Source organism: Leucoraja erinacea, chromosome 5, assembly GCF_028641065.1.
Source record: "Leucoraja erinacea ecotype New England chromosome 5, Leri_hhj_1, whole genome shotgun sequence".
NCBI classification, from domain to species: Eukaryota; Metazoa; Chordata; class Chondrichthyes; order Rajiformes; family Rajidae; genus Leucoraja; species Leucoraja erinaceus.
Window position 1 is genome coordinate 48,409,502 of NC_073381.1, and position 12,709 is coordinate 48,422,210.

General features: G+C 43.4%; 1 protein-coding gene across 1 annotated transcript in view; it reads left to right on the plus strand.

The window, feature by feature from the left end:
* Positions 1–12,709, plus strand: part of fndc4a (fibronectin type III domain containing 4a) — a 190,959-nt gene that overhangs the window by 71,029 nt on the left and 107,221 nt on the right. The window contains exon 2 of the mRNA XM_055635539.1: positions 2,726–2,844. Within this exon, the coding sequence (XP_055491514.1) occupies positions 2,726–2,844 (119 nt within the window). The remainder of the gene's footprint in view (positions 1–2,725; positions 2,845–12,709) is intronic.

Here is a 12,709-nt window from a genome sequence, read left to right on the forward strand (position 1 = left end):
ATGTCCAGGCATGTCCCAAAGACTCGCATGATTGTAGATTCATTGTAAATTCATTACCCCTGATTTGCTGATTGGAAGAATCTGGGGGAATTTAATAAGAATGTGTGGAGAATAAAATGGAGTAGTGTGAGATTAGTATAGATTGGTGCTTGATGATTGGCACCGATTAGTTTCAATGGCTCAATAACTCCATGACCAGCATGCTGGAGTTTTCATAAATCTTGGCCCATTCTCTTCCTCATGCACATCTTGACTTTGGTTAATATCTGCCCAGATAGTGTTAACTTCCAACTCTACCTCTCTGTTAATTCCTTTGAAAGCTCCACTGCTTCCATGTGTGATGCTTGTATGCTATCCAGTCTTGGGTGAGCTTCTGATAGTCATGTAAGGGAATAGTGTAGTGGGTGTGTGGAAAGCCCAGAATGAAGGTGAGGAGCCAGGTGAATTCTGTAAAGGCTTTAATTAATACAGCACTACTCTCTGCTTCAGTGGGAGACTGAAGACCAACTGCCACTGAGAGCCCCTGCTCTTATACTCATGGCTGGCCGAGGGGGGGGGTGAACCAGGGAGTAGCTTACATCCCAGGAACCGCCACAATAGCATCACTTAGAGCAACTCAAAGGCATTGCGTTCCTTTTATTAATAAACTCTGTGCAAAGACTGTGTTGTGAATTTGAATAAGACACAAGCAGACTAGAGCTGTAGTTGTAACAGGTCTTTATTCAGCACAACAAGCTGATGTGCAGGGGAGGCCTTGAAGAAGAATCTCTGGAGATAATCTCCTGGAAGAATCTCCCTGAACTCAAACTACATTGAGTTTTTATACTCTTTAAGAACAACAATACCAGGTGATTGACCATAATTTCAAAATTTACAATTGCACTATTTACTTCAACATTTTAAGGGGTAGGCAAATAGTTTCATAGAATTATATATTTACAAGAGAGGTCACAACTGACAAGATCATCAGACACCTTTGTTGGGACAAAGTAGTGCACAACACAATTTTAAAGAATTCCGAGGACAAAACCTCCAGATGCCCAAAATTAGTTGGAAGGAACTGCAGAAATTGGTTTAAACCGAAGATAGACACAAAGTGCTGGAGTAACTCAGCGGGACAGGCAGCATTTCTGGAGAGAAGGAATGGGTGACGTTTCGGGTCGAGACCCTTCTTCAGAGTTTGCGTCTGTTTTCCTCTCAAAATTAGTGTTCATTAGTGCACAAACGCCCTGGATATTGATTGACAGACAAATGTGTCTATTACCAAGCCTTGGCTGTGACAAAATAGATCATCTGGAATCTTCCTTGATGTCTGTCATTATAGTGAAAAATATCTTAGCTAAAGACGTCTGAAACCTGATTTGATGTAGTCCAATTACTATCGCTGTGTTTTTGTACATTTGGTTGATATGTGCAAGGTTTTCTCATAGTTATCTCAGATTCCAGACCATATCTCTTAAGTGGTCTCCTGCTGTGAGCCAGAGCTTTGCTCTCTTCACAGACTGTGGTGTTTATTCAGTCAGCTGAAGTCTAGTTCTTGTTTGTATTACAGGCTGCTACCCTATAACTCTTTATTTAAAAATTAAAACTGCTGGTGGAACTCAAAGGGTCAGTCAGCATTAGTGGGGGGAAATGGACAGATGACATTTCATAGAAACATAGAAACAAGTCTAGGTGCGGGAGTAGGCCATTCGGTTCTGCACCGCCATTCAATATTTGTATTCCAACTCAGTATGTACCTGCCCTCTCCATACCCCCTTTATTAGCCACAAGGGCCAAAAATTAAAATATAGCTGGACTGGCCTCAACTAACTCAGAAGGGTCAGTCAGATTTCCCCTTGATCTTAAGCTGTGACCCCTTGTCCTGGACTTCCCTAAATGGAACATCTTCCTGCATCTGTCCAACCCCTTAAGAATTTTGTAAGTTTCTATAAGATCCCCTCATCTTCTTAAACCAAGTCTATCCAGTCTTTCTTCATAAGACACAGTCCTGACATCCCAGGGTCAGTCTGGTGATCCGTTCTTCCCTCTATGGCACAGATGCATTCCCTCTGGCATTCCTCTGTTTGTTTTCACTCGAGATACTTGGTTCATCTGCAGTCTCTTCTGCCTCCAGCTACTGATCCCTAACTGACTGTATTTCACCAACCTGATGTAAAATCATTGAACACAACAGGCTGAGGCAATTCATTTCATCTTGTATGGATGAAAGCAAATGAAACCATCAGCTATGTATTGGAAAGATAGACACAAAAAGCTGGAGTAACTCAGTGGGCAGATAGCATTTCTAGAGAATAGGAATAGGTGACGTTTCGGGTCGAGACCCTTCTTCAGACTGTCAGGGGAAAGGGAAACGAGATACTTTGAACGTCTGAAGGCTGTCCAACCCATTCCTTCCACCTGAGGGAGGATGAAATGAGTGATAATGCCAGGGATACAAATGTAAAGAAGTCAGCATCATTTCACAGGCACCATCAAAGACTGTGCCCTCATATCACAAAGTGTTAAATGCCACTCAAAGGACTAATTAAATGGAAACTTTTATTTGAACTAACCATTCTGTAAACCTCATCCTTATGATCATAAAACTAACTGTGTTCATTCTATTGCTGGTGATGGATGGCTATTTCAGTGTCTTACTGCTCAGAGTTAAGTATTTGCCTAATGTTTTGACAGATGCACAAGGAAAAACATCTAATGTCCACCCCTAATTTATGTTTTTCAGCTGACAGACCACCAGCTCCTGTCAATGTCACGGTCAGTCACCTGAAGGCCAACTCAGCCAGTGTGTCCTGGGATGTTCCTGAAGGAGATGTTATCATTGGTTATGCAATATCACAGCTGGTAATGCTACACAATCTCATTTCATTTCTTGGTTGCTGTTTATAAACTCTTGGCAAACTCATTGCTGCTTAAAGCAGTTTTGTCCCGCAAGTGCCAGCTTTCATTGAAATCAATGTCGGACCAATTAAATCCACCTGAAAGATAACACTTACAAATCCCGTGATCTCAGAGTTGTGAGTGGTCATTTGAACAGCAGGAAGCTGAAGCCTTAGAGTGATAAATATTTCTGCAGTTTTCTATTTTCATTATCAAAGGAATGTATTAGATTAGATTAGATTAGATCCTTTATTTGTCATTCAGACCTTTCGGTCTGAACGAAACGTCGTTGCCTGCAGTCGTACATATAATAATAAACAACAAAACACACAATAAACACAAATTGACATCCACCACAGTGAGTTCACCAGGTACCTCCTCACTGTGATGGAGGCAAAATCTTAAAGTTACTGTCTCTTCCTTCCTCATTCTCCCTTCAGTTAATTAAAGCTCATATTTTATAAGATATTAAAATAAATATGGTGCAATTTTCACATATAAGAGCATATGCTGAAGCCAAGTTTCTATTGGATTTGATTCCCACTGAAAGAAAATGTTGATTTCCACAGGGTTCTTCAGATCTCTCGCCAGAACTTCCTGGGGAGATCTGCAGAAGCCTGGGGAACAGAGTAATTGGTCACATGCCACTGAACAAGGCCTCTCCCAATCTCCTGCTAGTGCTACTACAGGGAACTGAACTGGAAACATACTTCCAACAGTGAGGGCCCTAGATTTCCTTGGAAGCACACTTCTGAACACAACATTAACCCTTTGCACACTTACATTTTGGGAACTTTTGACCGTTTGTAGTGCGGCACATTGGCATAGCGATAGTCTTACAGCGTTGCCTTACAGCTCTGTCTTACAGCGCTGCCTGGAAAACAAGCTGGATGACCTCAGGGCGAGGATCAGATTCCAGCGGGACATAAGGGACTGCAACATCCTCTGCCTGACCGAAACATGGCTGACCTCACTGATTTCGGATCAGGTAATCTGCCCAACCGAGTCCTTCACTGTCCACCGTGCTGACAGAACAGAAGAGTGGAGGAGTCTGCTTCATGACCAATAACAACTGGTGCAACCCTGGAAATATCAAGATGCTTTCCCGTTCCTGCTTGCCGGTCCTGGAGCACCTGATGATCTCATGCCGCCCGTTCTACCTTCCCTGGGAGTTTGGCTCAGTGATCGTCACAGCCGTCTACATTCCACCGCAGGCGGACACCGACATGGCACTATCGGCCCTACACGATGTGCTATGTCGACATCAAAGCAAGAACCCGGATGCGGCTATGGTGGTGGCTGGAGATTTTAATAAATCAAATCACAAGAAGGTCATGCTGAACTTCTACCAATACATCACGTGTGCCACCAGGGGGGAGAGAACTTTGGACCACTACTACACACCGTTCAGGAAAGGCTACAAGGCCATTTCCCTCCCTCCCCTAGGAAAATCTGACCATGCTGCCATTTTCCTGTTGCCGGAGTATAAACAGAGGATAGTTCGGGAAGCGGTAGAGACGAGGGACGTAAAGCGGTGATCCGACCAGTCAGAGGCCATGCTGCAAGATGCACTGAGTGATGTCGACTGGAATATGTTCGAAGCAAGTTCCAGTGACGTCAGTGAGTTCGCGGAAGCAGTCACGGACTTCATCGCAACAGTAACCGACAACATCGTCCCCACGGTAAGGGTAAGCACCTTTCCGAATCAAAAACTCTGGGTAGAAAGGTCCATTTGTGTTGCCTTGAATGCTCGCACCGCTGCCTACAACTCGGGCCTGGCATCAGGAAACATGGACGTCTACAAGGTAGTCCTACCATCTGCGAAGGACGGTGAAGGTCGCAAAAATGAGGTACAGGTGACAAGATGGAGTCACAGATGGAGCAACAGGACACCAGATGCCTGTGGCAGGGGCTACGGATTGTAACCAACTACCGGAGCACCCCACCCTCATCCGCATGTGCCGGCACCTCCCTAGCTGATGACCTGAACTCCTTTTATGCTCGTTTCGAGACGGGCAACATCACCCCAGGTCTGCCGACTAATGACAATATCGCCAGCGGGCTGGCTAACGAAGCTGAAGGGAGGAATGGGCACACATTCTCGCTGTCCGAGCATGGTGTGAGGAGGGCTCTGACATGGGTGAACATGAGAAAAGCTGCAGGCCCAGATGGCATCTCGGGGCGAGTACTCAAGTCCTGTGCTACGCAGCTAGCTCTGGTGCTCACTACAATATTCAACCTCTCCCTGGATATGTCGTGTTCCCTGCCTGCTTCAAAAAAGCCATAATTGTATCGTTATCTAAAAATGCCTCTCCAGCCTGTCTGAGTGACTACCGTCCTGTGGCCCTCACCTCGGTAGTCATGAAATACTTTGAGAGGTTGGTGAAGAAACACACCTGTGCCTTCCTCCCTCGCAACATGGACCGTTGCAATTCGCATACCGTCCGAACAGATCCACGGACGATGTGGTCTCCCAGGTTTTGCACACCACTCTCTCTCATCTTGACAGCCAGAAGGGGGGGCTACGTGAGGATGCTGTTCATTGACTACAGTTCAGCCTTCAACACAATAGTCCCCGCCAGACTGGCCGAGAAGCTAATGGAATTAGGGCTCAACACCCCACTGTGTGCCTGGGCCCTGGACTTTCTCACCGCCAGGCCCCAGGTAGTCAAGATGGGAGGAAATACACCGAAGTCCCTCACCCTGAGCACAGGATCACCCCAGGGTTGCGTCCTCAGCCCCCTATTGTACTCCCTGTACACACATGACTGTGTGGCTAGGTTCAGCTCCAACTCAATAATTAAGTTTGCTGATGACACTGTGGTGGTGGGCCTGATCTCAGACAACGATGAGAAGGCCTATCGGGAGGAGGTGGCTGATCTGGTACTGGTGCCAGGACAACAACCTCCCCTTGAACATCAAAAAAACTAAGGAGCTGATCATGGACTTTAGGAGGGCACATCATCCGAGGACGTACACACCATTGAGAATAAATGGGGATACTGTGGATAGGGTGAGCTGTTTTAAATACCTGGGAGTCCACATCTCTGAGGATATGACATGAACATCACACGCTGCAGCACTCATGAGTAATGCAAGGCAGTGCCTTTACCACCTCAGGCAATTGAGGAAATTCAGAGTGTCTCTGAGGATCCTCCAGTGCTTCTACGCAGCGGCGGTGGAAAGCATCTTGTCCGGAAATATCACAATCTGGTTTGGGAATTGCTCTGCCCAGGACAAGAAGGCTCTGCAGAGAGTAGTGCGTTTGGCCGAATGCACTATGGGAACTTCACTCGCCCCTCTGCAGGAACTATACATCAGGAGGTGCAACTCCAGAGCCAACAAAATCATGGGAGACCCCTTCCACCCCTGCAACGGACTGTTCCAGCTGCTACGGTCAGGCAAATGCCTCCGTTGCCATGCTGTGAGAACGGAGAGGTTGAGAAGGAGTTTCTTCCCAGAGGCCATTAGGACTGTAAACTCCTATCTCACCAGGGACTAACTTTACTGTACCACTCTACTGGGTTTTTTTTAAATAGCTGTTTTTTTTTCCTTTTTCCTTCCGTCCACAATATTTAATATGTAAAAGAATATGTGATTCTGTTCCATTCTGTTTGGAGTTTGTTTGTTTGTTTTTTGCACAAAGTCCGCGAGCATTGCCACTTTTCATTTCACTGCACATCTCGTATGTGTATGTGACGAATAAACTTGACTTGACTTGACTTGCCTTACAGCGTTGCCTTACAGCATTGCCTTTCAGAACTGCCTCACAGCTCTGCCTTCCAGTGCTGCCTTACAGCGCCAGAGACCCGGGTTTGATCCTGCCCACAGGTGACATGGAGAAAACCCACACGATCACCAGGAGAACATGCAAACTCCACACAGACAGCAACCGTGGTCAGGATCGAACTGTCTGGCACTCTGAGACTGTGGTTTTTTCCACTGGTTGGATCCAAAGTTGATGAAAGGCCGAGGAGTGAATGAGGGGTTGGGCTACTGTAATAGGAGGGAAGGGCAGATCCAAGTGGCTGTCCTGGTCCTTTTGTCTAACAACATACAAAGTCCTGAATATGCCCTGTCAGCAGTAAATTCACAATCAGGCACAGAGATAATAAGATGCTGCGAATAAATTCAGCTCCTTATTCCTCTGATGTGGTGACCCTTTTGAGCTTAAAAAAAGGGCAGATGCGAATGGTTATACAAGTAGTACAATCCTCTGCCTCTGTAGGTCATTGAAAATCAGTTTTCAATTTCTCTCCATCATCTGATCACCAGCTGGTGTGAGCCCATCTTGCTGCTGCTGTCAGCTGCGAGATACTCCACACGCCCACTTCAATCTCCTGAAGCATTGCAGCAGCCTACCATTAAGTCAGGATTCTGCTTTAACTACCTACTGTTGCTGATTTGTAGTCAATTCCTCATTCTGCCGCATTCATGTAGTCTTTGTCACTCCTCTGCATTCTATTTTACCAACACAGTTTGAATGATATTTCATCTGTTTATACCTGTAAATACATTAGTATTTTACAGTGGCTTATTTATTATATCTGACCTTGTGGGTCTGTCCAGAGCTCAGGAAAAGATCCTTTACATGGGAGTGGGGGGATTGCTTTAATTTGATAGGATAAACCAGCTTCTGCCCGTGGTAACAATTTCTGCTGCATGGCTGTGTAATACTGTGAATATTGTTGCTGGCAAACTATTGCTTTAACAGGGGGGGGGGGGGGGGGGGGGGGGGGGGTGTGGATGGAAAAGCATTTTTCATTTGTTGGTGACACTGAAGACATCATCACTACAATAATTTGCCATTTAATGCTAGCCTATTGTAAAATGATTGAAGACTTGTGATAACCAGAGTAACATTCCAGCACTACCAGAGTCTAGTGGGCATCGAAATAATTGTATTCATTTCCTTCTCTGTTCTACTCACCTTTTGACCCAGGAGATGTTGCTTCCCATGATTGCTGATCAGAAATATAAATAATATATTGACATACTGCTACTTCAACCAGAAAAGAGACATGGGAAAAGACATAGGCTAATCTCAGCTGGCAGTCATTTCCATAATGCGCCAACAGAATGTTCACCCTACATTTTTAATCAACCTCGTCAGTAATTTTGAATCAGTCACACACACACCTCAATGGTCAAACTCTATCCAATGCCACTGGTGCTTTCTAATTAAAGTTTTCATTATCTGTCAATGTCTTTATATAACATGATCAGAAGAAATGATCATGAGCGCACATAATATTGTTAGTGAATATGAAATGTAGTCAGCCTTAAAACCTTGCACTACATTAACAGCACAGAAACAGCCTCCATGCACTTTCATCATTTACCATAATCAATATATCCATATAAACAGCTTTCTTTGTGTGCTTGTCAAGTTTCTCTTTGAATGCTTGAGAGTGTTGAGTACAGCAAAGGCAGGAGAACTACACAACATTCTGACAGAAGCACTAAACATAGTCTCCAGAACTAGACAAGCCTGTAACCAAGCAGTTTCTACACAGTTTGAACCATGGCCTCGACCCAACAATGTGAAAAATGACTTCAAGATTCAAGATTCAATTTAATTGTCACATGTACCAATGAAGGTACAGTGAAATTTGATTTACTATACCGCCATACTAAGTAAAAAAGCAAAAATACACACGGGACATAAAATAAAGTTTAACATAAACATCCACCACAGTGGAATCAACATTCCTCATTGTGATGGAAGGCAATAAAGTTCAGCCATCTTCCTCCTTTGTTCACCTGTGGTCGGGGCCTTGAACCCTCTGCACTTTCCATTGTTGAGGGTCCGCTGTTCATGCCCTCTCGTCAGGATGATCGAAACTCCAGCGTCGGGACGGATTGGAACAGCATGGAGTTTCCGAGTCGGCCACTTCTTACCGGAGACCGCTGCTTCACGGTGTTAAAGTGCACAATCCCCACGGTCGGAGCTCAAACACTAGCGATCCTCGGCAAAAGACCCCAGGTAAGTCCACGCCGCACCCATGGCTTGAAGCTCCGGGTCGGTCTCCAAGAAAGACAGCACCACTCCACGTTGTAGGCCGCAGGGGGGATGGAGATGTGACACGGAGAAAAATTGCATCTCCATCGAGGTAAGTGACTGGGAAAAGTTCAATATGTCCTTTTCGACAAAATGTAGAACAAATCCAATATGGCTATTTATCCACCAATCAATTCAATCCAAATTATCAGGAAAATTATGAAAGGTATTATCAAGAGAATTATCTAGATGAAATCACCAAGAATCTGTTCATCTTGGCCTGATTTGTGTCTTGCTAGGCCCATTACTCCAGACCCCCGCCTTGTCCTACACAGGGGCAAAGAGCTGAATTCCAGTGAGGAAGCCAGAATGGCTGCCTTTGATATCAAGGTAGCATTTGATTTATTATTCATCAAAAAACCCTGACAAAACTGAAATTATTTGGTATCCAGGAGAAAACACAATAATTATTGCACTCATACTTTGCACAAAAAAAAATAGTTACAGTTTTGGAAGTCAATCATTTCAGTCCTAAGACATGGCTGCAGGAGTTGCTCAGGGCAGTATCTTAGGGCCAGCTATCTTCAGCTGCAGCATTATTGATCTCCTTCCATCACAAGGTCAGAAGTGGGGACATCTGTCCAGGTTGTAATGGAGGCACAATGTCCAATTCCATTTGCACTCTTGAGAAATGGAAGCAGTCCATGTCTGTATACAGTAAGATACAAACTACACTCAAATTGAACTGATACATGACAAGTTATGTTCATGGCAAACAAGTGTCAGGCAATGACTATCTCCATCAAGTGCAATTCTAGCCACCAACTCCTGATCATCAGTGGCATCACCATCATTGATCCCACCACCATCAACATCCTCAACAGGCTATTGATTAGAAACTCAAATGGCCCAGGCACATACATAATGCAGCTTCAGGAATGGTCCTGCATTTCCTGACTCACAAACATTTTCCAACTTCTATAAGGCACAACCTTTGTGAATTTCAAACATTCACCACCATAATTTTATTCTATACTGCATCAAAATAAACTATGTTCTCAATGATGTCAATTGTCAAATGTCTCCAGAGAAAAAGGCCATATCTTGTTCAACCTTTCCTGATTGGTATAACATTTCAGTTTTGGTATCATTCCAATGACTTTTTTTTCTCTGGTCCTTGTGCATCCCTTTATAATGTGAAGACTAAAAGTATTGTGAGTGTGCTAAGTGTGGTTTAACCTATTTTATACCTAGGAATTGAACTTCAGTCAGTAGGCTGCATTAGTATTTCGGCAGATTGTAAATTATCTACCAAACTCATCCCATTCTCAGTCACAGGGGCACTGTTTAATACACTGATATAATAAGTTTAAGACAACTCTCTGGCATTAATTTATAGTCATTAGTGTTATATGTTCTTTGGGAGTGAACTTAAGTAACCAGTTTATTTTTATGGCCTTATTGTGTCACTCTTTATTGATTTCTAGAACTTACTGCTCCTTCACCCAATTAATCATTGGTTATTTTCCAGAACTCTTCCAAACTTATCTATATTAAAGTTTATTTCCCATCCTATATATTTTTAACACCTCCCTTTAAGCATCGTCCTTCCCTTATTAATTAAATCAATTGGTTGGATATGTCTTCAATTTAAAAAGTTTACTTTGAATTCCAACCATAATTATTAACGTAAGTGATGAATAATCACGATCCATGTAATCCCTTCACTGGTTCTATTTGCATCCCTATAAAATCAGCTTTTACCTGAATGTTGGCTTTGCCTTGCATCTTTCTCTATTTCCTTACATATCATGTTGTTATTGCTATTCCCTGCATATTTCCCTGCACCTACTAATATGTTTTAGTACAATTTTCTCTGATCAGGCTTTTATTTATTGGGTGAGAGAAAGGAATTGCAAGATCTTCATTCCAAATTATTTTCTTTCCAAAAATTCCAAAGATCTTCGAAATCCCTTTCACTAACTCTTCCCGTTACTTTATCTGGCACTGTATAAATTCTTCCATGATGATTATTATTTTACCTCCTTTACTCATTTAACATACTTTGTTACATTTTTTCCCATTATGAGCTGAGACCAGAATGGCCTCAGGTTGCAGTTAAGATTAAGCTTTATTGTCTATGCATTGTGTTGTTCATGTTATGGCTGAGGGACATCCCCAACAGTTCTGACTATACAAGAAAAAAGAGAAAAAGAACGTTAAAGTGATGGCAGGCAGAAGTGGCCAGTCCTCATCTGGACAGAAAGAAAGAGACAGGTGTCCAAAGTTGGAGAAATGAATATTCAATCCTGGACAGCAACATGCCCTGATGGAAAATAAGATTCTGTTCCTTAAGCTTGTAATGGGCCTCATTGTTACAGTGCAGGCGGTCACAAAGAGAAAGGTCAGAGTAGGAGTGGGATGGTGAACTAAAGTGGCAGGAACAGGAAGCTCAGGGCTACTCCAGTGGACTAAATGCAGGTGTTCCACAAAGGGATCACCCAATTTGCCCCAGATTTTTCATTATAGAAGAAATCATAGTGTGAGCACTGAATGCAGTAAACCAGATTGGAAGAAGTGTACTTAAGTTCTTGCTGCCCCTGGAAGGACTGGTGAGTAGGGAAGATATGAAAGGACAGGCGTTACATTGCCTGCAGTTGCAAGACAAAGTGCTATAAGACGGGAAGTGATTGGAAGGACGGAAGAATGAACTGTTGAGGTGTAAATGAACCGATCTCTTCAGAATGCTGGAGAGTGAGGGGAATAGAATGTGTGCAAGTGCAATGTGCAACCTGGGTCATTTTCATGTTGGGAAGCTTTGAATAGTGGGGAGCCATAGGGAACAATGCTTGAACCAAGGCTGGTCACATCATCTATATCAATGACTTGGATGAGGGGATGAAGTACAATATACCCAAGTTTGGTAATAATATAAAGCTGGGAGCATGGGCTTCAGTTTGGTTTATTTAGAGGTACAGCATGGAAACAGGCCCTTCGGCCCACTGAGTCCACGCCGACTAACAATCACCCATACACTAGCACTATCCAACATATTTGGAACAATTTACAGAAGCCAATTTACCAACAAACCTATATATCTTTGGAATGTGGGAGCAAATCGGAGCACCCAGAGAAAACCCACGCAGTCACAGGGAGAACGTACAAACTCCATACGGACAACACCTGTGGTCATGATCGAACTCGGGTCTCTAGCGATGTAAGGCAACAGCTCTACCACTGCGCCACTGTGCTGCCCACCTCTTCAGATATAAAATTGTTATAATATTGTTCCTGGCCTGCTTCAGGGAAATATAGACTGATTAAGTAAATGGCCAAAAATGGAAGGTAGAATATAATGTGCAAACATGTACGATCAAGCACTTGGATGCATTGGTGTTCAAAGGGAAACTGTATTTCACACAGGATTCACTGAAAGTTTATATGCATTAAGCAAACAATTAGGAAGACAAATTACATGCTGGCCTTTAGTTCAAGATGATTTGATGACAAAAGTACTGATGACTCATGGCCATGATAGAAATACTGTGTTAAAGCCAGATTTGGAAAATTGTGCAGAGATCAGGTGCTTCTAAAGAAGGATTTTTTTTTGTGGTCAAGGAGAAGGGAAAATCCACCTGTTTCATTTCTGGGATCCTGGGAACATCATTTGAGGAGAGATTAAGTAGACTGGGCTTATGCTTCCTTGATTTTAGAAGAATGAAAGATTATCTAATCAAACTATACACAATTCCTACAGAGGTTGACTGGGGAAATAAGGAGTTGATGTTTACCCTGGCTGAGATGTCATGGTCTCAAATATTGGGGATT